This window comes from Delphinapterus leucas, chromosome 12 (genome assembly GCF_059928025.1).
Source record: "Delphinapterus leucas isolate spDelLeu-1000000601 "Yukka" chromosome 12, BTC_Dleu_Yukka2, whole genome shotgun sequence".
Taxonomy (NCBI): Eukaryota; Metazoa; Chordata; class Mammalia; order Artiodactyla; family Monodontidae; genus Delphinapterus; species Delphinapterus leucas.
The window spans coordinates 81,932,998-81,958,625 of record NC_143140.1 but is presented as its reverse complement, the minus strand read 5'-3'; the positions used below and the strand labels follow the sequence as shown (position 1 = coordinate 81,958,625).

At 44.5% G+C, this 25,628-nt stretch overlaps 1 protein-coding gene across 4 annotated transcripts; it reads left to right on the top strand.

Annotated features, from left to right (window-relative positions):
- Nucleotides 1-23,859, top strand: ZBTB2 (zinc finger and BTB domain containing 2). 4 transcript variants are annotated; one of them, XM_022559297.3, is made up of 3 exons: nt 1-287; nt 14,594-14,778; nt 21,098-23,859. In XM_022559297.3, exons 2-3 carry the CDS (start codon nt 14,606-14,608, stop codon nt 22,467-22,469), a joined length of 1,545 nt encoding a protein of 514 aa, XP_022415005.1. In that variant the 5' UTR covers nt 1-287; nt 14,594-14,605; the 3' UTR covers nt 22,470-23,859. The 4 variants fall into 4 exon arrangements, with proteins under 4 accessions (XP_022415005.1, XP_022415015.1, XP_022415026.1 ...); XM_022559307.3 differs by lacking the exon at nt 1-287 and adding an exon at nt 643-822; XM_022559318.2 differs by lacking the exon at nt 1-287 and adding an exon at nt 10,349-10,465.
- The last annotated feature ends 1,769 nt before the right edge of the window (nt 23,860-25,628 follow it).

The following is a 25,628-nucleotide window of genomic DNA, read 5'->3' as shown; positions in this document are numbered from 1 at the left end:
GGAGGGGGCTCTTGCCGCCACAGCTCTCTCGCCGCCTCTCCCCCCCGGCGGGAGCCGCTCTCAGCCTCTTTGCACTAGTCGCTCCGCTCTCTCGGTCATGTGACCTTAACGTAACCGGACAGGAAAAGCCCCGCCGCCGCCGCCGCCGCCGCGCCGGAGACACCGACCGCGGCGGCAGCAGCAGCAGCAGCAGCGAGAAGCAGAGGCGGCGGCGGCGGGGAGAGCACGGCCAAGGCTGCCCAGCGGTGCCTCCTCCACACCCCCCGCCGCAGCGGCACCGGCGACAGGTAAGCGCGCACCGCCTCCTCCTCCCGGGGCCGGTGCCCACGTGCCGCCCCCGGCCCGGGCTCAGGGAAAGCGAAGGGGGGGCGGGGGCCACCGGAGCTCGCAAACGGTTCCGGCAGCGACGGTGGCAACAAAGAAGACGAATGACCCCAGTCCCGGGGCTTCAGCTGAAGGCAGGCGGAGGGCCCGGACCACACGGGGACCCGGTTCTGGGAAGCGAGGGCACGGGCGCCCCGCAGGGGCGGGGGCGGCTGCGCCTGGCGCCGGGGCTCTGGCCGCCTGACAAAACCATCCCCCGGAGCCAGGCGGCGGCGAGTCGGCAGCAGCTCCATCCGGGGCTTTGCGCGAGGGGGAGGGGACGGAAGCCGAGAGGGCGGGCGGCGGAGAGGAGGAGGGAGGGAGAAAGGGGAGGGGGGCGATTCGCGTTCCGTTCCCCGTCGCCGGTCCCTCCCTTCCCGCCGCCACCGCGAAGCGCGTCCCGAGCGGCGGCGGCCGGTGAGCGTCCCGCGCTGGAGCCCCAAGAGGCCGGCCCGTCAGGTGCGTAATCCTTCCGTAATCGCCTCGCCGCCGCCTCCTGCTGCTACCGCCGCTGCTTCTTCGGCGGCAAGGCTGCGAGCTGCGGAAGTGGGTTTGGGGGAGGGGAGCGGAGAGGGAGGGGGAGGGGAGGGATCCGGTCCGACCGGAGCAGGCCCGGCCTCTCTGGCGCTTCTCCCAGCTGCAGCGGCTCCTACAGCTGCTGCCGCTACTGCTGCGGCTCCGCCTCCCCGCTCGCGGGCGGGGGCGCGCACGCGCGCTTCCGGCCTCCTCGGGTCTCGCGCTGTCTCCCGCTCTCGCGCGCGCTCTTCCCCTCGCCCTGTCTGGCCACCACCCCCCCGCCCCCGGCGCCGGAGCTGTTGCGCCGGCCGGGGCGTTGCGCACGGCGTAGGCGTCGGCATTGTGTTAAACTCCGCGGGACTTGGGCGAGCGCGCGCGCGCACGCGGGACTGAGGAAAGCGGAGAGCGTGCGGCGCGGCCCAAGTGCGTCGCTCCTCCTCTCCCCTCAGCACCTCGGGGATGGGGGCGGGGCCGGGGTGTGCGGCGCCTGGCCCCGCCCCCGGCCCGGCGCCCGCCCTTGGCGGGGCGAGGCTGGCGGGACTAGGCTGAGTAGGCGGCCGTTGAGCCGCTTTATGGCAGGGGGTGGGGGGAAACGCTGGCCCCCGCCCGTGCCGCGGGGGTGGGCGCGCTGAGCGGCGGCTTCCAGCTTCCGCTCCACGGGCGATCTACGCCTCCGGTAAGGCCGAGGCTAGCCCAGAGCTGCGCTGTGGTTGCTGGCTGCTTGGCCTTGGGGCCGGCCTCCGAGCCGCGCTCCCGGCCGATGCGGCCTTCACACCCGTGTAGGGCTCCGCGGAGGGGAGGTTGGGGCGCGGAGGCTGCTTCCCGGGGCCGGAATCGTTTTCTCGGTGTAGCGAAACCCCCAAACCATTCATCTTTAAACAAGGCTGCAAAGAGACATGGTGATGCAAAAGGTGCTTAGGAAGCGAGGTTTTTGTTCCTTTTAGCTGGTAGTGAATTAAGAGGGCAGTAAAGAAAGCAGGGGTAGCAGAGCGGGCAAGAAAGTGGTTGGGCAGTGTGAAAATGTAGTTAGTTATTGCTACCCCATTTACTGCGAGAACTTCAACTGCTGAACTCCTAATTATGCCGTAGGGAAATAACCCAGGCTCGTTGCCCCGCCCCCAGTTTGCGGTGTTCCTTAGCTCTTCATCATACAATGGGCCCCCTTGGCGTGTGAGTCTCAGGTCTATTCATTTTCATAGGTTATTGTTTTAGTAAAATAAAGCATTAAAAAGATCTGAATCACGGGCTCAAGTAGAATTCCAAGGTGCTCTGGGTTTCCTTAAACCCAGTCCTTCCTAGGACCGACCCTCTGTGTTGACCCCTAATGGGTCACTGGAGCAGGGTATAAACATCACGAGCATTTTAGTCTGAGGGGCCTGAGATTTTATTAGGAAATCAGAACTAAGACATTTTAAACCCTAATTTCTCTGATTTATTACAAGCCAAAATTAATTGTTAAAGGAAATTTTTATTTTGCATTCTAAGTGATCTTGGTGTGTGTCCAGGGCATTTTCAAACTGTTAAAAGTAATTTTGAAGAAGGAAGTTTACGACTAATAATACATTCCTGTAAACTGGGCGTTTCTCACTTAATAAATGTGTGGTTTGTATAAGTTTATTTTCTAGCCAAAGACTTGACCTGTGTTGAAACCATCACCAGATCTCAAAGTACAAGAAGTGGCATACCAATGGTATCGGTGCCACAGATAGTCAACAGTGGAGGAACCCTGTTACAGGACGGCAGATAAACCACCCCTAAAGCTTTGCTGTACAGTCCAGCCGCTTACTTGCCAGTTTCAAAGCTTCTCTTCAGAGAGGACGTAAATAACCGGTGCTCTGCCAACTCTTCCAGTGGAATACACCAGCAGCAGAGAATAAACACTAGATGTATTAGGTCATAGAATAAAAGCTATGACAGTTTCTTTTTTATCTTAATGGTTAATATGAACTTTGCAGTGTCCTCCAAAATCTGCACTTTTGTGATATAAAAATTTTATTAAATTATATAAAATTGCATTTACCCCAGTTCCTCCAAGAAGATACATGTCCCTGTGTAAGGAGATATGCTTTTTCCCCAGCTTGAGAATCACCAACATAGAGGTGGGAAGTGAAGGAGATGTCTAAGGCTGACCTATGGCGTTGGCTTGGGATCAGCTTCTTTGGAGTTGGGAGACTCTCCTACCATTTCTTACCTGTGGCTTGTTGCTTCATCCCTAGACCCACTCACCTTTCTGTGAAGTAACTTTTGAGACTGGGCAAGTAGTGTAGTGCCAGGCCATCACAGTAAGGGAGGAACTGCTGGTCAGCCGGAGACTTTACCATAAATTTCAAAATCCACCTGACAAAAGGGCCTTTTCCTACTTCCTTATGATCTTTGGGTCACAAAGCATGACCCTGAAAACCAAAAAGGGAATTGAGAATTTTTTTTCTCCTGAAGAAAAAGAAATTCAACATTCTAAGCATTAGGTCAAGAATACTTCTAAACCTTTTTTATGCTCAAGTAGGTTGTACTTTTTATTAACAAATTAAACTTAAATAATTAAATATTTCTTTGAATCCATAGTAAATACGGTTGTGTTTTACAGTGCTGATATGCCCTTGATGCAGTCAGTAGCCACAGAAAGAACACTTACAAGGAGTTGGCTGGCCAAGACGGTGAAGACTTTAGGCAAGTTTGAGGCTGGTATTTATGCTCAAATGCAGAATCCCCAGCTCACATGCATTGAGGTTTACATCATGTGACATTCTCACATCAAGAAAGCTCCGTATGCAAAGATAGGAATTTGTAAAACACTTTACTGTATCTGGTTAAGTACTTATCAAACAAATCTTTTACTTTACAAGAGGCTTTCGTGTACAGTTTCTTTAAATATTGTGCACCCCTAAGTTCTGCATGAAGCAAGGGTGAACTTCAAAATAATGTGAGAACAATTTCAAAGCGTACACATGTTCTTCTATGCCCCACCTAGTCATTTAGATTCTCCATGTCCCCAGAGTGATTCTGAACAGGGATTGTCTAAGTGTGGTCTACGGTCCCTTGTGAATCCCCAGGACCCTTTCAGGGTTCCATAAGGTCAAAGCTATTTTCCTAATGATACTAAGATGTTACTGGCCTTTTTCACTGTTGACCAAAAAATGTGTCAACATTGGGGAGATCTGCATAACTCAATGAACTGACATTTTCCAAATAACCAATAGGCAGTGTTAAAAGTCATGAATGGGTAAACGATCCATTCAAAGTGTAAGAGACAGCAATGAATTTTACTGTAATAGAGCAGGTAAATTTCATTCATTGATGTGTAAAACTTTTAGATCGCACAACTAACCTTTAAGAAATTACCACTTGTCAAGTTTTGGTGTAATATCAAAGAAGAATAACCACAATTACCTGAAAAGTCTACTTAAATGCTTTCTGTTTTTTTTTAACTGCATATGTGAGTGAGACTAGATTTTCTTTAATCCTCAACCAAAACAGACGTCACAGCAGAGTAAATGGAGAAGCAGGGTGAATGCAGAATCCAGTTGTCTTCTATCAAAGAGATTTGTAAGAATATAAAAAGATGCCACTTCACTATTTTTTTGTTATTTTGGAAGATATAATTTTTTTTCACAAAAATGTGTTATTTATATTAACATGCAACGGGCTTATTATTGCTATGCCTAATTGAACTAATAAATGTTTTTAAATTTCTCAGTTTTAATTTCTAATATAAATATCAATAGTTATATTCCATATAAACAAAAGCTCTTGATATCATCAGTAGTTGTAAAGAGTGTGAAGGGGTCCTAATACCAAAAAGTTTGAGAACCCTGAAATAAAATATTGAAATGAATTAGTTAAGTCTTTGAGTTAAAATGTATTTGGAGCTCCTCTCTGGCATACATGGAGCTACACCTATAGGTGATTATGTTTCCTTCAGATTCATTTTACTAATCATCACACAACATATGAAAAAGGAAGGCAGTCTCTACTTTGGAGGGTTATTAGAAGCAAATTAGATTAGGTTTTAAATTTTGCTGTGTGGCCACATCCACATCTAAGTTTCCTTAAAGTTGGTGGTAGCATAATACCTTACAAATTATCACTTAAATATCAACTCTTTTTAGCCATAAATCTCTGACCTGCTTCTCCTTGACATCTGAACTATCCCTGAACTCCCTCCTTCTGACCTCAACTTATACTCAGAAATTAAAAACTAATTTTAATGTTAACTTAAGCAAAATACAATTAAAAAGAAATCTTTTACAAATGCAATGCTTTCCAAAGTCAGAATAAGTGCCAGTGGTAAGTGTATGTCCCTCCTTTTCCTAATTACTATGGGGAGGATTGACTAAAGAAATGTTAAGAAAAATATGTCAACCTATCATCACAACTAAAGACATTTCCTAGCCTGGAAATACGGTTTTAAAATATATTAAAATTCAAACAACCAGCCTCATTCAAGTTTACTTTATAGGCCCTCAAATATTAATTATTAATAATACTAATTGAAAAAGCAGTTTTTTCCTCCTGGTAAGTGGTCTAAACTACTACTTGAAAGAATCAATCTTACTTGTGGGTAGTGCTTTTTCTATTACTGAGGTGTCCTGTGCATTACAATATTCATTTATGCTTCACTTAAATAAAATCAAGGACTCCAGAGGACCCTTTTAGTGCCCTTGAAATGGGTAATCTAAGTGGTATTTAGTATCTTAGAAGGGCTATTATCTTTAAAAAGTGAATCATCAGTTCCCAAAAGCTGTTTTGGTCTCCTGTTCTTATACCAAAAATGAAGGAGGAACTTGGGTTGTCAAAATATAATGTGATTACATACGTCCCATTCAGCTGTTCCTCCAGAAGATGAGTCATTTACTTAAGGATCAGCCCACCGTGTGCTGTGTGATGGCAGCTGACAGCACTCGACATCCAGGTAGTAGCCCATTTTCAGAGTGATACAGTGGTGAAGGCAAAACCCAAAGCATTAAATAATATAAATGATTATTTGTATTTGGCTTTGGAAAGTGTTTTTGGTTTATTTCCACATGTTACGTCTTACGGTCTCTGAATTTGCTTCAGAAAAAAGCCACTTTGTACACCTATACGTACATAAGAAGGCATTCTGTGAAATCTCACTTTTAACAATTGACTCCCCTCTTTAACTCTACTTGTCTTCAGTTCCTCTCTGCTCACTATTCTGATTTAGGAAAGACAAATGATTTTTTTTTTAACGTTCCATTTATAGTGTTGAATGGGTGGGGGCTTTATATAGGTCTTCAGTTTTATGTCAGGTTGTTGGCCCTCTGTGACTACGACTGGTAAGAACTTTTAGGAATGACCTGTAGAGCAAAGTAGTGTCGTGGAAGGAGTGTGAAATTTACACCCAGAAGACCAGGGTTCAGTGGACTCCTGTTAGTTTACAGTTTTAACCTCTTTGAACTATCATGTAATGATTTAAGGATGTGACTTTTGGAGTCAGACACACCTGGCTTCTCCAAAGACTCTCTGACATAAATTACAGACAAGACTTCGGAGTTCCAGACCAACATTACTGACCGACAAGTACCCTACATCCCTACCTGGCATGTCTCAAAAGCATCTCAATCCCAACATGTCTGGACCTAACCTCATGATCTTCCCCCACAAAACTGGGTTTTTGCCTGTGCTCCCACCACTGGGGGGAGCCCCATGCTCTATCCAGTTACACAAATTAGAAATCTGGGGATTACCTAGGACACCTTAATCTCCCCCACCCTCCTCCATTGAATCCACCAACAACCAGTTCTGCTGATTTTTTTATCTTCTGTTTTTCAAATTCTGTCCATCTCCCTCCCATCTTCATCGCCACCACCCGATCTGTCATCTCTCTTCTAGACCACTGGAAGACCTCCCCTCTCAACCACTTCTAACAGGCCTACCCTTGCCCACCTCTTTGCCACCATCCCCTGTTTGGTTGGCCCTTCAGCTGCAGCCATCTGATCATGTAGATCAGCTCAGAACGATATTTATATCGTACACATCTGGTCATGTCACCTTTCTTCAAATCCCCTTTGGGAGCTCCTCACTGCTCGTAAGATATGGACCAGAATCCTTTACAAAACCTGAGTCTTCAGCTTCACCTGCCTCATTCGTCTCTGGCTCTTTGCCCTTCAGCCACATTGACCTTCTTTTAGTTCCTCAGTTGCATCTTGTTCCCTCCTGTCTTAAGGCCTTTGCAAATGCCGATCCCTCAGCCTGGAATACTCTACCTTTGCCCAGTTAACTCTTCTCGTTCTTTAAATATCTCCTTAACTTGTATTTCTTCACAAACACCTTCCTTGACCCACAATCCCCAAATTAGACCCTAGTTTTGTGACCTCATAGTTCCTTATATTTTTCTTTGATAGTTCTTATCAGAGTTGGCTATTAGCAATCTGTGCACTTGCTTGATTATACCCTTGAACTCTGTGTATTCTTCATACTTGTATCCACTGCCCCTGGCACCTTAGGAAGCTCTCATGTGCATGACCACTTCCCAGATCTGCTTCTTAAGAGCTGGCTCTGCATGTGGGCAAGTTACTTAACTTCCCTAAGTCTAAATTTCTTCTGGAAAAAGGCTAATTAATCCTTGACACATAAGTGGTCATTTATTATTAATGCTGTGGTTATTATTATAATTAATAATGAAACAAATAGTAAAAGACAATATACCATGGTATTGACCAGGATTAAATGATGTGTGTGAAGGGTTATTATAAACTATAAAGCACTATTAAGAACATAATTATTAGCATGAGGAAACACGAGGTGACATTTTAAAATTGAAAAATTGTTCCAAAATATAGCACACATTAAATTGATGAGAATTTTGGAGTTAATCTAGGAAAAACAGAAACTGAACTTTTACCCCCAAATCACCCAACTAGTCAGGGGCCAACCAATGATTGGAACTCAACACTCTTCTCCTCTCTAAACATGTAGTTTTTAATTTATTTAACAAATATTGAACCTCAGACAGTATGCTTAGGCACATGGGATAAAGTAATAGATGATAAGTAGCACTCAATGCTGGCTCTCCAGAAGCATCAGGCAGGTTCACAGAGGCTCTGGGGGTAAGAAGACCCTCCAGTCTTGAAGGTCAGGGAAATTTTGCAAAGGACAAGTAGAGCTGGGGGGGAGGGGCAGGTGGTCAGTGGTGGTCCCTCTGCAAGTGGCACATTCAAAGGTCCTGCACAGAAGTTCCAAGGCCCAGTTCAAACAGGCCTCGTCTCCTGACCATGTGAGTAGAAATCAGGTTGCTGAGCTGCTCAGCTTTGAGAGGGAGGCCCCTGAGCAGTGAGTGTTATGTTCTGTTAGGAGCCCAAGAATGGCCTGGGCATTCAGGACATTTTCTGGGCAAAGAAAACTGCAGTTTATCTGTTCACCCAGAATTTCCCAAGTGAGTGAAATACATCATTCTGTCTTCATTATCGTCAACATACTCAGATAAAACTGGATTTGTGATCATACCTGGACTTCAGAACAATGGGACACTTGTTGATCACTTGGTAAAGACCACCAAACGGACAGTCTTGTATCAAGAAAACAATTAGGCACAACTTAATGTCATAAAGTAAAACTTTATGTTGTAATTTTTTTTGCATTAGAAAAATTTTTTTTTCCATATGTTGAATATAGTGCCACTGTACTTCCTCTAGAAGTATATTCTGAAGTTATGTCCTGTCTACCTTTTTATGTTGAAAAGCCCTCCATTCCTAGCAGGTATGTAAATATTTTATGTCTTTTCTTTCAAAATAAAGAGGGAGCACACTCTGTTGGACCCCCAGTTTCAAGGTTGCTTGGTTTGTTTTTAGTAGGTCTTGGCAGCCCAGAAGTCTGGAAACCAATAGTTTAGATTAGCACTAGAGCATGGAATGCAGAGTGAGCAGCGGTGAGGTCACCTGTAAGCCATGTTGAGGAATCTGGGATTCATCCTGAAGGCGGTGGGGAAACAAGAGGAGGATTTTCAGCAGGATGGTAACATCAGATTTGCCCTTGAAAAGATGGTTCTAGCTGTTCCATACGGATAGGTTGGAGAGGCTAGAGCTGGAAACGGGGAGATGAGTAGGGAGGTAGAGTTAAGGTGTGGGGTGGGATAAAGAGTTTAAATTGGTGGCACATGGGTGGCATATGGGGAGTGAGAGGTAGAGGCCTGAAAGGGGAGTTGGGGTTCCTGGCTTGGTCGAGAGGTAGATGATGGAGCCATGCACTGAGCTGGGGATACAGATGGAACAGGTTTGTGTCTATCGCTTTTATTGTCCCTTTGGGATCTGAGTTGTTTTGCCTAGACTGAATTTTAGGTTCCTTTGGGGCAGCCAAGTGGGAGTGGACCAGATCACCACAGAGAGTCTGCAGAGTGAGAAGTGGGCTGTGGACCAAAAGCAGAGGAGCAAAAGAGGAATCTTGATGGGGATTAAAATAGAATAGCCAGAGGTGAGATGAAAACCAAAGTGCGGCGGCCTGGAAGCAGGGCCCGAATATTTATGGAGCAGGAAGAAGGGTATTAAATGCGGCAGAGAGGTCGAATAAGCTACCCTTCCATTGGGCTGGGGAGCAAGAGGCCATCAGTGACTTTGGTGGGCAGTGCAGGGCCGTTTCAGTGCTCGCGGGCAGCAGCAATATGGTTGGGTGAGCAGTCGATGGCGGTGGGAAGAGCAGATGTCCATTTCCTCAAGTGGGGGTAGCCTGGAGCAGAGCCAGCCCGTGAAGGAGCTGCATCCTCGGCCTACGCAGCACTGTGCAAGTAAGGCCTCATGGAAATGATTATGAAGGGGGCCGAGATAAGGAAAGAAGATCGGTGAAAGGGCGGTACTGTCAGCTGGATGGGGGTGGGGCAGGAGCTCCCTGAGATCCTCCAAGCCCAGTACCCTCTCCTCCCTCTACCCTCTTACCCCATTTTCTCAGGTTCATTTATATATGTGAGAATCTAGGGGGTTGTTTTTCTTTTTCCCACTGAGAAAGGCTTTTTGGTCTCTAGAGTAAAGAAGATTTTTTAAAATTGATCTGTATGGGATTTTCCCCCCATGTGAAATATGAACATATGACACATTTTCTTTGTTTCTCCTTTCATTTGGTTTTTCCACTTTTCAGAGACTCAGGACATGTGTTCTGCCTTCTGTATTTGAAAGACACATGCAGTTCATTTCCTATTCTAGATGCCCCTAAATTGAGATCCTAAAATAACTAGTAGACCCTCTTTAAAAATAAACATTTTGCAGTTTTATCATAGTTTTATTCTTATGATCTGAATAAGATACTTACGTTAGTCCGTTTTGGAAAAAGGGGGGAGCCATACATTTTGCTAAATCGAAGAGATGATATATATCCATTCATGTAAAAATCCCAAACCTCAAAATCGTCCTATAAAATGTTGATAAATTTGATAAAAATTTTATATGTCAAAAATCTCTCTAAAACAAAAGAGAGAAAAATATTAGCAACATATGTGACAAAGGGCTCGTTTTCTTTATATACAAAGGGTTTTACAGATAAGAAAAAAGAACAAATAACCTGATAGAAAATGGGCAAAGCTCATGAAGAGAAGCAAGAGGACATAAAAATATACTTCAGCTCATCATTAAATCCATAGAAGGTAAAAAGTGATATTGGCAAAGATTCTTTAAAAAGTGATAATACCCAGTGTTGGCCAGAGTGTGGGGAAATGGGTGGGGTGGATGGACACTATTGTGTGTCCATAATATTTGAATCTCTTATAACAAGTATATACACTTTAAAGTAGCCATAAAAAATCCCCTATTAATTTTAAACAGACATACTTGTATGTAGTGTGTTCCAAAAAATCAAATGAACCCCAGTTTAAACCCTACTTCTTGTTCTTAGGTATTCTATAATCTTGGGCAAGCTACCTGACTTCCCTAAGCCTGATTCCTCGTTTGTAAAATGTGGTTAGCAAAACCTCAAATAGCTCAAGTCAGTGTTAAAGTAAATGAATGACATATAGGTATTATACTTTTTGTAGAGAAAGGCAAGTTAGATGGGAAAGGAAGTGTTCTGGCGCTTTTCAGAGAACAGCCTTGAAGGCAAGTTTCTAAAGTTATATCCTGGTGGAAGTCAGATGAGAGCGATGTTTCTTAGTCATCCCAGTTACTTTGCCACATGGCAATGTCCCTGTCTCTCCTTCCTGATCTTCAAGCTTTCGCCTTCTCTGACATACGCAGAAAACCCTGGGCAACTAAGTTCCCAATCCACGCCACTGATGTTCACCTGCAAGCAAGACTACAGTCCAGGTCTCTTCACACTCAAACTCCTGCAAACAGGGATGGCTTTCCTGCCCCTCATGCTTGGATATTTAGCTCTTGGTAGAAAACACGATACTTGACATTCTGGAGTCTTGCTCTGTGACCAGATCAGTCTCTTAAAGAATCATTCCACTTTGTTCATTTATTTTAGGGCACACTTGTCAATTTCTGTATCTGCCAGATCATCCCCAGAACCTAACCCTAACCCTAGAACAGGAAAGAGGGTGAGGCGTTGAGCACCAGCTGAGTAAGAATCGATGTGTTTCTGTTTCTATATTTGTTTTTAAGCTTACTGGTAATGCTTTCTCCACAGTCACTTCCCTGATTCTGAAGTTAAGCATCGTGGTTATCCATTTTTAATCTAATTAATTAATGTGTGATGGGCCTTCCTTTTTTAACTTTTTATTTTGAGATAACTGTAGATTTACAAGAAATAATACAGAAAGATCTCATGTACCCTTTACCCAGTTTCCTCTAATGGAAACATCTTGCAAAATTCTGCTCCATCACAACCAGGGTATTGACATTGACACCGTTGAGCTGCAGAACATTTCTGTCACCACAGGGCTCCCTCCTGTTGCCCTTCTACAGCCAAGCATCATTGCCCTCCTCTCCCCTCGCCCCTCCACCACTAATCTGTTCTCTACTTCCGTAATTTTCAAGAATGTTATGTAAATGGAATCGTACAGTATGTAACCTTTGGGGACATAATTCACCCAGGTTGTTGCCTGTTTCTGTAGTTCATTTCGTCTTAAGGCTGAGTAGTTTCCTGTGGTTTGGGCATACCACATTGTTTTAACTGTTCAGCCATCGAAGGGCATCTGGGTCACTTCTGGTTTTTAACTGAGGAGTAAAGCTGCTGTGGATACACAGGTGCAGATTTTTGTGTGAACCTAAGTTTTCATTTCTCTGGGATAAACATCCATGTGTGCAATTGCTGGGTAGTATGGTAGTTACATATTTAATTTTTAAAGAAACTGCTTACTTTTCCAGAGCGCCTGCACCGTTTCACCTTCCCACCAGCAATGGCATGAGCAGTCCATTTCTCCACATCCTTGCCAGCACTTGATTGTTGTTCTTTTATATTTGGCCACCCTGCTAGGCATGTGGTGAATCTCACTGTGGTTTTAATCTGCTTTTCCCTAATCGCTATTGAACTGTCTTTTCATGTGTTTGTTTGCCATCTGCATATCCTCACTTCAAGTATTTTGCCCATTAGGTTTCTAATCCGATTGTTTTTGTACTGTTGACTTTTGAGAATTCTTTATATATTCTAGATACTAGTCCTTTATCACATTTTTTTCTCCTACTTTTTAGCTTGTCTTTTCATCCTCTTACCAGCGTCTTCCTCAGAACAAAAGTTTTTAATTTTTATGAAGTACAATTTATCAATTTCTCCTTTTATGGTTTGTACTTTGGATGAATCCTAGATTCTCTAAGATTTTATCCCATTTTTTTTCCCCAAAAATTATAGTTTTGGTGTTCTACATTTAAGTCTGTGATGCATTTTGAGTTAATTTTTATGTAAGATATGAGACTTAAAGATCAAAGTTCTTTTCCTTTTCTTTTTTCCTTTTCCTTTTCCTTTTTTTTTTTTTGTCTATGGAAGTCCAGTTGATCCAGCACCATTTGTTGAAAACTGTTCTTTCTCCACTGAATTATTTTTGTGCCTTTGTCAAAAATCTACTGTACATAATTATGTGGGTTTCTCTATTCTGTTCCACTGATCTGTGTGTTTATCCCTCCGTCAGTACCATACGGCCTTGAATACTGTAGCTATATAATACATCTCGAAATTGGATAGACTGATTCCTCCCGCTTTATTACTCTTTTTAAGAACTGTTTTAGCTATGCTAGTTTCTTTGCCTTTGCATAAACATTTTAGAATATTCTCGTCTGTATCTACAAAGAAAATCTTGCTGTGATTTTGAAAAGAATTATATCAAACCCATATATCAATTTAGAAAAAATTGATTTATATTATGTGTTCCTAAACATAAATACAGTATGTCTCTTCATTTATTTAGATCTTCTTTGATTTCTTTCACCAGCATTTTGTAGTTTTCAGTATACAAGTCCTATACGTGTTTTGTTAGATTTACATCTATGTATTTCATTTTTTGTATGATTATAAATGATCTATTTCTAATTTCAGTATCCACGTGTTCAGTGTTAGTATATAGAATTACGATTGGGTTTGTTTGTTTGTTTTTGGCTGCATTGGGTCTTTGCTGCTGCGCGGCATGTGGGATCTTCCCGGACCAGGGGTCGAACCTGTGTCCCCTGCGTTGGCAGGTGGAGTCTTAACCACTGCACCACCATGGAAGCCCTACAATTGGTTTTTATATGTTTATCTTGTATCCTGTGGCATGGCCAAAGTCATTTAATAATTCCAGGAGGTTTTGTAGATACCTTGGGATTTTCTGTGTATATAAAAGTCATGTCATCCGCAAATAGGGACAGTTTTATTTCTTCCTTTCCTGTCAGTATGCCTTTTATTTCCTTTCTTGCTTTATTGCTGTAACTAGAATATCCAGTACTATATTGAATAGTGAGAATGGACATCCTTGCATTGTTCTCAGTCTTAAGGAGAAAGCATTCACTCTTTCTCCCCATTAAGTACACTGTTGAGTATAATGTTGATATTTGTGTGCTGGGCTTTTATAAATGCTGTTTGCCTGTGGGAAGGAACACATCAGGATTTGATACACTGGCTCCCCCAGAGGCAGTTCCCCTACTACAAATAGATTGAGGCCATGTGGTTTGCTGGAGTGAAGTATGAGGAATTAAAGAGGTTAGAACCTTGGAGTCAGAACATTCAGATTTAAATTTTGACTCCCCCCACCTTCTGGCCAGATGGACCAGGTTAACTACTTGCACCTCTCGAAGCCCATTTCCTCCTCCACAAAAGATGGAGAAGAGGACCATTCCTGAGCCCTTGCCCTTGAGGAGTAACCGTGTGGGGTTATTATAGCCCTGCCGGCTGCAGCCCTGTCCACACGGCAGGAGCTGGAGGATTGTCCAGACTTGGTGAGATCTTGGCCCTACCCTGCTGTGGCCACACCCCAGCACCTTAATTTACTTGTCTCTCTGGAAGGTTGGACAACTTCTGATGGATCATTAGAATTTGCGTTTGGAATCTTAAACTCAAAGACAAAAGATCCAGGAATGTTTGCTGTCTGGCGGGCTGACTGCTCAGGCCCATTTCCTGGTTCCTCCACTTACCATCTGTATAAACTTGGGCAAAGCACGCAGTCCCCGAATTCACCATAAATTTCATCCTCTGTAAAATGGGAGTAACAACAGAACTACGTCACAGGGCTGTTGTGAAGACTGAGTGAATTTATGTAACGTTTCTAGCAGTGCCTGACATATTAGCTGTGACCATTACTGTTGGTGACTATAAAGACACTACTTATTTGTGAATCATCTTTCTTAAAACAAAATTGTTTGCTTTGCAGATTTTTTAAAAAATGGATTTGGCCAACCATGGACTTATTCTTCTGCAACAGTTAAACGCTCAGCGAGAGTTTGGTTTCCTGTGTGACTGCACGGTTGCCATCGGCGATGTGTACTTCAAGGCACACAAATCAGTTCTTGCTTCATTCTCCAATTACTTTAAGATGTTGTTTGTCCATCAGACCAGGTAACTAACGTGGTTGATAATAATCTAATGACTGTAGACTCTGAACTTCCGTGGCCCTCTTTCCCGTGAACATGCGCTTCGCCCTCATCACCACCGGGGGTCTCGCCGCCTCTCCCCAGGTTCCAGTCCCTCATCACCTCGCTTGCCCCGAGCAGCCCCTCCACCTCCGAGTAGCCACGCTGGGGGTCACCTACACAGTCAGGATCGGCAGGGTCGGGTCCACTACGAAGGCAGCTTCCTCTCACTCCTCCGGCCCTGTCCCGGCTCTCCCCCAGGCTTTGAGTATTTATCCTTGTCTCCTAATGAGAAGCTTGGCGGCCTGAATTCCCACAATTTCCTTCTTTTCTCTCTTAAAATGTCTCAGTCTCCTTATCTTTGCACAGTTTTTTTCCTTCCCATCTCTCTGTCTTGGGGAAAAGGGCCCCTGGTTGTCTAAGGAAAACAATCTTCCTCCTGCCCTTATGCTCCCAGATCCTACCCTGTAGTTTTCATTCTGTACTTTCCATTTTATACTTGTACCCGCATTGCCATCCCCAAGCCTGTGGAGGCTCAGCCCTTCCGTGGCACGGCTGTCTACCTGCGTGATGGTGCTGCTTTTCCTTTGTTTCACTGTGAAAGTTCTACAAAGGATGACCGATGGCCTCGCTTCTCTCCTCATCCCACACTCTTCCTCTCCGTTGGCACTGTGGTTTCCACCCATCGCTCCACTGGCATCATTTTTCCAAGGCCGCTTCTTCATCAGAATCACTGCCTCTTCCCAGTCTCTGTCGTCCCTGACCTCTGCAGCCTTTGCGACTGTTTTCTTCCTTCTGAAGGGCTGTCACCTGCATTTTGATGACTCTGAATCCCCCTTGTTTTTCTGCCTTCTCCACAGGCGCCTCCTGCAGTTTTGGTGAGTGGGGTCTCCACGCTGCTTTCTCTCTGCCTCTCCTGATGGGCGCTCATCTTTTCCTGGGTCTTGCCTCTGCTGGAAACCCGTTGACAGCTCTGGGCTTGATCTTTCTCTGTCTCCAGAACTCTATTTCCCAAGGCCACAGGCTGCCCGCTGGACATCTAGAATTGAATATCCTCTTTTATCTCATTTTGCATGCCTAAAACTGAATTAAGTCTTCCCTGAAGTCCCTTCTGACTTCCCTATTTTTTTATCTTCAAGTAAGCCATACTAAAAATCTCTCTAAAATCGTATCCTGTCGGTGCCCAAATCATGTTTTCTTCATAATTACCTCTCACATTAGTTCTTTCCTTCCCTTCTCACTTCTATTTCCTAATCATTTTCCACGTTACTGTCAGATTAATATTCCTAAGCATTGCTTTGATTGGAGTGTGCCTTTGATCCGAAACCTACCAGAGCGTGTTACTCCTTTGATTGGAAACCAAGAGGACACCCGTCACACATCAAAATAGCACACAGATTCCTCATTCTGTCTTTCAAGGCCCTGCAGGCATGAAGCCTGACCTCCTTCCAGCCTGTCTCCCGACCGCACGCCCACCTGGACCACGCTTTGCTGGCCTTCTGCCCACTCCCTGAGTTCTAGTTTACACATCACCTCTTCCGTGACCTCCGCCCCCGCAACAGTCAAGTGAGCCGAAATGATCAAAAGCAGTCTCTTCCTCTCTCAATAGCACTTTATTTATGCCATTTTGTAAGAGCAACATATTTTCCCTTTGTTGTTGTTATTTGCGTACTTACTTACCGCCCCTCCTCATTTGTAAGATGCTTGAGGGCAAAGACTGGGTTTTACAAATGTTTTTGAACATTTGCAGCCAATAGTTCGGGGATTTGTACATAATAGACACTTGATAAATGTCTAGAGGAGCAGAATGGGGGATTAGTAGGATTAATGGCAGGCGGAGCTTGCTTTGTCTTGGGACACTAAAGATGCTTCCGTTTCCTTCATTGTCAGAGACATCACAGCTAATAGGCACTGGAAGTCTCTACGCAGTGAATTAAATTGTCTTGCAAAGGGACAGGTTTTCATTTTGAGGAATAAAAGAATATAATGTAATGAGTTTTAAATAGATGCAGGAAACTTAAGTGTAGAAGAGTAAGCAAATACCTTTCTAACAAAGGAATGTGATGTTGGTGCAGAGAGGAGCCCCAAGTTTCAGCAACAGTGTGTTATTGCCCCAGGGCTGGCACGTGCCATTTGGGCTGCCTGAGGCCTTGACCGCCTCTGGTGAGAGGAGAATACTGCGCGAAGACCACAGCCATGCTTTTAACTGCTGGCTACTGTAGAGATAGACCAAGAATACAGTTTTTTCACACTTAAGAAGAGTGTTTTATGTCTGCAGTTACCACTAGATGTCTCTGTCTTATGGACACTCTCTAAGTGAAAGTTTTAAATCATGTAGCACTGCAGACTTGGAGCTCTCAAAAATAAAACAGAGACAGGCCTTGCTAAGTACAACCTCTGACAACATCTAACGTTATTTTAAAATCTTTACTTTCAAAGGGTCTAGTGAAGGAAAGATTGAAAATGTAAATGACTGTGAAAGTTTACAGGAAGGGCATGTAGCTGTGCTAAAACTATATTTTTCCTCCATAAAAGTGTTACGTCAAACAGACCTCTGCAAATCAAACCACTTAGGTGTAAGCATATTGTAGAGAGCTGTGTCCTTCCCAGAGCACTTGCAAATGACCAGAGTGGCCCAGAGCAAGCTTGAGCGAATCGACAGGAGGTCTGGCTGACTGGGAGGGAGAGCCGTCAAGGACAGCAATGGCTGGAACGTAACATAAGGAGTTTTTTGGGTTTTTTTTAATTGGTTGCTAACTTTTTTTTTTTTGGCTGCATTGGGTCTTCGTTACTGCGCACGGGCTCTCTCCAGTTGCGGCAAGCAGGTGGCCATTCCTCGCTGCAGTGTGCAGGCCTCTCATCGCGGTAGCCTCTCCCGCTGCGGAGCACGGGCTCCAGGCTCACGGGCTCTAGAGCGCACGCTCAGTAGTTGTGGCTCCGGGCCCAGTTGTTCCGCGGCATGCGAGACCCTCCCAGACCAGGGCTTGAACCCGTGTCCCCTGCATTAGCAGGTGGACTCCCAACCACTGCGCCACTAGGGAAGCCCTAAGGAGCTTTTTAAAATAATTTCTGAAGTGTCTTGAGTGTGTCTATGTGCTTCTGCTTTAAGAAAAGAAAAAAAAGTGAACAAATCAGGATAAATTGGCATCTGGAAACCTCCCAGAGCCCTGGGCACTTGCAGTAAACTCCAGGGACATGCCCTTTCCTCTCCCTGGGGGTTCCTCACTAGCTCTGCGGCCCCTGGGGTCCTTCCTTCTCCCTCTAAGCCTGGCTGAAGTGTGGACGGGGCCTCCCCAGCCCCATCCCTTCTCTGCCATCAGAAACTGTATGAAGTTCTTTAAAATTTGAGAGATTTACTGTCCAGTCACCTCCATTCACAGTCGGTAGACAGAGGACAACCTATACAATAACAAATAAGGGGAAATTATAAAACTTACAACAGAGTTTTTCTGGAAAGGGGCCCTGCTTTGTATTTACCTCTCATGGATGCTGAAAAATATAGCCCTGCTTTGGATTTCTGCCCTTCCCTCTTCTCTGCCCTGGGGGCAGCGGGGCTCACTCTCCCCTCCTCCTGCCCGGAGGAGCATTCCTACCCACAGAACAAAAGGTGCCCTATGGTCTCCTGGGGGTGATTTGCATCTCTGAAGGCCTGTGGCTTTCCGGTTCATTAGGCCTTTGCCTGGCCCTGGAAAGATCCCCAGTAGTTAAGTCTTCAATCTGGAGTTGATTGCTTACATTATGAAAGTATCCTTCACCACACCTAATCCCTGCAGCTTTATTTTGAATATTGAATTTCCCTAAAGCATCTAAATATGTTCTAGTATTCACATAATATTGTTGGCACTTACCTTGTGCTTAAAGGGAGGCCCACCCAATAAAGACATGAATGATCTGTGTGTCTTTTTTAAAAACAGAGTGACATAAACTCTTCCTCTTTCTACGGTCAAAGGGGTGCTGGTTTTTAGGCTTGATCTTTATTCTTTGGCTTCCATACTTTATAGTCAAACATTTTCCACATGATTATTTGTATGCCGTCATGTTGAAATATACACACATTGATAGCGATGTAGTAATTATCCAAATCTATTTTGTCACAAATTGCTATTAAAGTCACTTTCCCCCCTTTTTTTAACAGAATAAAATATTAAATTTAGAAGAGCAGAATATACTGATACTATTTTAGCATATTGGAAAATATTTGTTAATAAGATAAATAGCTTAATAGTAATAGTAAATCATAATAGTAATAAGTGGTATAATCAAAAATGATTGTAAATTCTAAAGGAATTCAAGGAAGGTGTCTTTAAAGTTTAAAAATGCACTGTCGGGCTTCCCTGGTGGCGCAGTGGTTAAGAATCCGCCTGCCAATGCAGGGGACACGGGTTCGATCCCTGGTCCGGGAAGATCCCGCGTGCTGTGGAGCAACTAAGCCCGTGCACCACAACTACTGAGCCTGTGCTCTACAGCCCATGAGCCACAACTCCTGAGCCCTCGTGCTACAACTCCTGAAGCCCGGGTGCCTAGAGCCCGTGCTCCACAACAAGAGAAGTCACCGCAATGAGGAGCCCACGCACCACAACGAAGAGTTAGCCCCCGCTCACTGCAACTAGAGAAAAGCCCGTGCACAGCAACAAAAACCCAACACAGCCAAAAATAAGTTAATTAAATAAATAATTTTTTTAAAAGAAATGCACTGTCTATAGAACATATTCACTCAGTGTGTGATAGCACACATACCTCATAATATGTAGATATATATCTCACTGATTTATAATGATGCATTAGAGTTTCCCTGAGGGCCCAGGGAGAGTTCTTGGGACCTTTTTATTATTGTTGCTTGAATCAGAATGCTGTTTCTGGGATGATGCAAACACTAAAGTCTAAAAGTTATAAAATCAATTTTGCCACAGCTGCTTTAGCTACCTCAGATAAATCATTTAACTTTGGGGGACCTCAGTTTCCATGTCTGTCAGATGGGAATAATCAGATCTGCCTCATCTACTACACAGGGTTGTCTTAATGCTCCAAAGAATCTTGGTGCTTTGGCTTAGGAGTTAGACTCAAATTTAAATCCCAGTTCCGTTGCTTACTAACTCTGATATTGAGCAAGGTATAAATCCCTTTGAACCTTAACTCCTTATCTGTAAAATGAGAATTAATGGCAATTAAATGAGAAAATGCCTATAAATCCCAGCTGCAGGGACATCCCTGGTGGCGCAGTGGTTAAGAATCTGCCTGCCGATGCAGGGGACACAGGTTCGATCCTAGGTCCGGGAAGATCCCACATGCCGCGGAGCAACTAAGCCCGTGCGCCACAACTACTGAGCCTGCGCTCTAGAGCCTGCAAGCCACAACTGTTGAGCCCGTGTGCTGCAACTACTGAAGCTCACGCACCTAGAGCCCATGCTCCACAACTAGAGAAAGCCCACGTGCAGCAATGAAGACCCAAAGCAGCCAATAAATAATTATTAATTAATTCTTTTAAAGATAACTGGAGAATATTAGAAACAATTTAAAAGAAAAAAAATCCCAGCTACAGTTCTAATGAGGATGATTACATATGTTAAGGAACTGAGTTGTCCCAGAGCTGCTTTTCATGCAGTCTAGCAATGCTGGGGCAGTGATCTGACTCCATTCGAGCTAGAATGTGGTTTGCCGTTCCTGTTCTTCCCAGCTCTACAGCACCCCATCCTCATGCTGGAGAGAGCAGAGGGTTGCAGAGCGGGGGTAAAATGAGGTTTTCCTTTTTCTCGCTTTTGTTGTCTTGCTCTTAGGCACTAGTCCAGCTCCTCCATGTTATATTGTTTGACTCTTACCTTGAAAGATCTGCTGAGCTCTGGATGGCCCTGGATCAATACAGAGTCCTAGACATTTAGCTAAAAGATCTGCAGGTCAGTGGTTCTTAACCATCTACTGGGTCACAGGCCACTCTCAGATAGAAAGCAATGGATCCTCTCCATAAAACACAAAGTTTTTTATATATGATATAATTTTACGTAGATTACTAGGAGAAAAACTGCTTCAAGAGTCTATGAGTTAAGATACCACATTTGTTTAACGTGAATTTTCCTTTCTCGGTCCTTTAAAATATCCTTATTGTATTTCTCTCTGTTCTTAATAGGATTAGAGTTAAATCATATAGGCTCCAGTACTCTAGTTCATGAAATGAACAGTAAGATATACGTGAGATGGTCTTGTTTCATTTGCCTTTATAAGTACCGGGTTTTTCCCCCAGGCTTTATGTTGTCATTTGAGTCATGAATTGACGTTCACTCACAGGCTTGTTTTTTGCCTGTGTGTTGCAGTGAGTGTGTCCGTTTGAAACCCACTGACATCCAGCCCGACATCTTCAGCTACCTCCTGCATCTGATGTACACAGGGAAGATGGCACCTCAGCTGATCGACCCTGTGCGGTTAGAGCAGGGGATCAAGTTTCTCCACGCTTACCCGCTGATCCAGGAGGCCAGCCTGGCCAGTCAAGGAGCCTTTTCTCATCCTGACCAGGTTTTTCCGCTGGCGTCTTCCTTGTATGGCATTCAGATTGCAGATCATCAGTTGAGGCAAGCCACCAAGATTGCTTCAGCGCCGGAAAAACTTGGCCGAGAGCCACGGCCACAGACGTCCAGGATGAGCCAGGAGCAGGTGCCTGAGGCCTCCCAGCTCTCCCAGCTGCCCTCGAACCTGACCCAGGTGAATCGGACACACATGACCCCCTCAGACCCGCTGCAGACCTCACTGTCGCCCGACCTCGTCTCCACTCCTGTTCCTCCCCCGCCCCCCGGGGAGGAGACCAATCTGGAAGCCTCTTCCTCGGACGAGCAGCCTGCGCCCCTCACCATAGCCCACGTCAAGCCGAGCATCATGAAGAGGAACGGAAGCTTCCCCAAGTACTACGCCTGCCACCTGTGTGGGCGGCGCTTCACCCTCCGGAGCAGTTTGCGGGAGCACCTCCAGATTCACACGGGGGTCCCCTTCACAGCCAGCCAGCCCGGAGAGAGCCGCGTGCCCCTGTCTCTCTGCAGCAACACGGCGGACCTAGGAAAAGACACCATGGAGGTGCCTGAAGCGGGGATGATCAGCGACAGCGAGCTGCGGCACATCTCGGACTCGCCCATAATCGATGGGCAGCCGCACTCGGAGACGCCGCCGCCCTCAGACATCGCGGACATTGACAACCTGGAGCAGGCGGACCAGGAGAGGGAGGTCAAGAGGCGCAAGTACGAGTGCACGATCTGCGGTCGCAAGTTCATCCAGAAGAGCCACTGGAGGGAGCACATGTACATACACACCGGGAAGCCTTTCAAATGCAGCACTTGTGACAAGAGCTTCTGCAGGGCCAACCAGGCTGCCCGGCACGTGTGCCTCAACCAGAGCATCGACACGTACACCATGGTGGACAAACAGACTCTGGAACTCTGCACCTTTGAGGAAGGCAGTCAGATGGACAACATGTTGGTACAGACGAACAAACCCTACAAATGCAACCTGTGTGACAAAACGTTCTCAACTCCCAATGAGGTTGTTAAACATTCATGCCAAAACCAGAACTCAGACGTTTTCGCCCTAGACGAGGGGCGGTCCATTCTCCTGGGCAGTGGGGACTCTGAAGTGACGGAGCCCGACCGCCCAGTGTTAGCTTCCATCAAAAAGGAGCAGGAAACAGTGTTATTAGACTGAATGTTACTTATCTTTTTAAAAAACTGTCGTTTTTACAAAGACTATCTTCCTTCCCTTCCCCCAAGTCAGAACTCTTGTTCTCCATGGCATGATACAAACAGGTCCCCACTCCCTCCCTCCCCCTCCCCCTGCCCCGTCCCCAGCCCCCCCTCCTCCGTAAAGGCTTTGTGCATTATAAACCTGGAACATATTTACTTTAATTCAGGGGATATTGGAAAGATAATGGTCAGTAGTACTTACAAGCTCAAATAGACTTCAAGAAGTTTTGGATGATTGGAACTAATGAAGGGTATATAACAAAACAAAACAATTCGAATGCAATTTGGTAAGCTAAAATTATGACTTTCCCTGGGTAATAAGTCTTCCTTCTCAGAAAGACAATGTCTGAAAATACAGCATGCTGCCTAGAGATACAGTGGGGCTCTGTACTATGCAAAATCTAGAGGTGTGGGGAACTTTAAGTCCAAGAAAACGTACTTAGTATTTATCCTCCAGAGGTCTTATTTCAGAATGCATCCTTTGAGATTATGTCCAGTTAAGAAAAATTATTAGTTAAGAAATCTACTTGAACAAAACACAAAAGAGAAAAAGTAATAATGTGATGGCAATCTTAATTTTTGGATAAAACGTGACAAGCTGTGAGTTTGCATGTCTGGAAGAGAAAATGTGTGGATACTTGATGTAAACAGGTGAATTAATGCAAATGCCTTATCTAACTGCTGGCTTCTTTCAAAGTTGAACAACAACAAAATACTGTGTTTTAGTTTCTGACAAATTTGTCAGTTGTTTTAAAAACCAGATTTGAAAGTACTGTTCTATAGATTGTCTTTCTGAATAGAAAACAACATGCCATTCTAGCAGTTGCCAGTGGTAAATTTGTTTTTAGCACCAGTCAGCTGCTTTTAAATCAGTGTGTGTATGTGGGGAAAAGGATACAGGAATATGCATCTTACAGGGAAACTTGTGAGCAGATGTAGCAACTTCAATAACTTTAAATGTTACTGCTAATAGTTTACTGGCAACATTCATTGAAGCATCAAAAATGGCAAAGAGAAATGAGGACAAAACACTTAACTGCTGTTTCGGAAAAAACTTAATTTTGATGTTTAGTCTCCAGTTTTTTTTTTTTAAACACTGAAATTTCCTCCATCGGCCTGAAAGCAGTAAAAGTTGTCCATTAATCTTCCTTTAGGCCAGTAACAGAATGGTCTCACAGGATAAAACAGGAGCCAGAAATAAGGACCGAAGGGGAAAGGGAAGAACAGTTAATAACTGTGCTGTACGTATATGTTAAAAACTGAATATCCCGTCATCCTATTTCATGTATAGTTCTCAGATTTGTAAGTTTTTATACATACTTTCATTGAATAAACATTTGACTAAATGGGTACATGATTTTCTCTATGCATTAGTTTGTCTACCCAAAAAGATGCAGGAAGGCCAAGTAGAGAGCATTGCCCCAAGAGTCAATTTCTTGCTATGTCTCCTCCTCTCTCTATCTGTTGAACTTTGGGCAATTCCCCTACCCAGAGTGGTACTGTCTCTATTTGTAAAATGAAGACAATAACTGCATTGGATCATAAGACTGTGAGAATCAAACGAGTCAACAATATAAGAAGATGCTATGAAGAATCAGGATTTGACCACGAATGGGTCTAGATATTGTCTTATCCAACTTTTTTTTACAAGGAGGTAAAAAAGAGGCTAAGGTGTTTGCCTAAAGATGACACGAATACAGGCTATATAAACCTAGATTATTAAATATTAAGAGGTTTCTACCAATTTCATCTTTTTTAAAAAAAACTACAGTAGTCTCCACTTATCTTCAGGGGATACGTTCCAAGAACCTGAAACTGTAGACAGTACCAAACCCCATATACCCTATGTTTTTTCCTACACATACATACTTAAGTTTAATTTACAAATTAGACACAGTAAGAGAATATCTAAATTGCCAGCATCACTGCTTTTGCGTTTTGGGGCCATTTTTAGTAAAATAAGAGTTATTTGAACACAAGCACCGCAATACCCTGACAGTCGATTTGATAACGCAGACGTTAAATGACTAACAGGCGGGATATGCTAGGCAAAGGGGTGATTGACGTCCCAGGAGAGATGGAGTTGGCGGCACAGTATTTCATCCTGCTACTCAGACGGCCACAATTTAAAACTTATAAATTGTTTATTTCTGGAATTTTCCATTTATTCAGATGGAAGTTGACGGCAGAAAGTGAAACCTCGGATAAGGGTACTACTGTATATTCACATCTCCCAACTTAGATGAGAGTCTTGTGCCTAGTTAACTCCTCTGAATATCTGAAAGGGATAATCAAGGTGTGCCTCCACAGCCCTTCAGGCAGACAGGGGGTCTTGAAGACCAGAAAGTCATGGGAATCACAAAGGATCTGGTGGATGAAGAGAGAGGGGTGAGTGCCTGCACCCTGATGAAGAAGGAAGGGTAGGTGTTGTGTTCACCTACTCATGCTGGGGTGCAGGGGCTCTTAGCAGCTTGCGGCCACCTCCTCCATGTGACAGACCTGGACAATGCCAGTTCCCTCCCCAAACCAAAAGCTGAGTACAGATAAGGAAGCCCACCCTACCCTGAGATACTCGGTACCTATTTAATCCCAAGAGGTTATAAACTAATAATTTATTCTGAGTTTTTGATGGTACCAGTTTAAATAAGCTTTGGACATTTCAGTTGATGGTATTGTTCCTGGTGATTTTGAGCTTCTTGACGTCTCCTCGCAGAAAGAATTCAATGAGAGACAGAGTTACAGATAAGAAGTGGATTTATTTAGAGAAACACACTCCACAGACAGAGTGTGGGCCAACTCAGAAGGCAAGAGGGCCCTGAAATACAACGTCGTCAATTTTTATGGGCTGGGTAATTTTATAGGCTAATGAGTGGGAGGATTATTCCAATTATTTGGGGGAAGGGGCGGAGATTCCATGAATGGGCCATCGCCCACTTTTTGGCCTTTTATGGTTGGCTCAAAACTGTCATGGCGTTTGTGGGTGTGTCATTTAGCATATGCTAATGTATTACAATGAGCGTATAATGAGGGACAAAGTCCTCTGGAAGTCAAATCTTCTGCCATCTTGGACCCAGTTTCTTCTAACCAGTTTTTGTCATGTCCTATGGCTATGGCATTCTTT

Bases quoted from the DNA above. Each gene is read 5' to 3' on its own strand.
- ZBTB2 (XM_022559297.3), top strand. From the start codon at position 14,606: ATGGATTTGGCCAACCATGGACTTATTCTTCTGCAACAGTTAAACGCT. The intron at 14,779-21,097 runs GTAACTAACGTG...TGTGTGTTGCAG, and splicing joins TTGTTTGTCCATCAGACCAG to TGAGTGTGTCCGTTTGAAAC.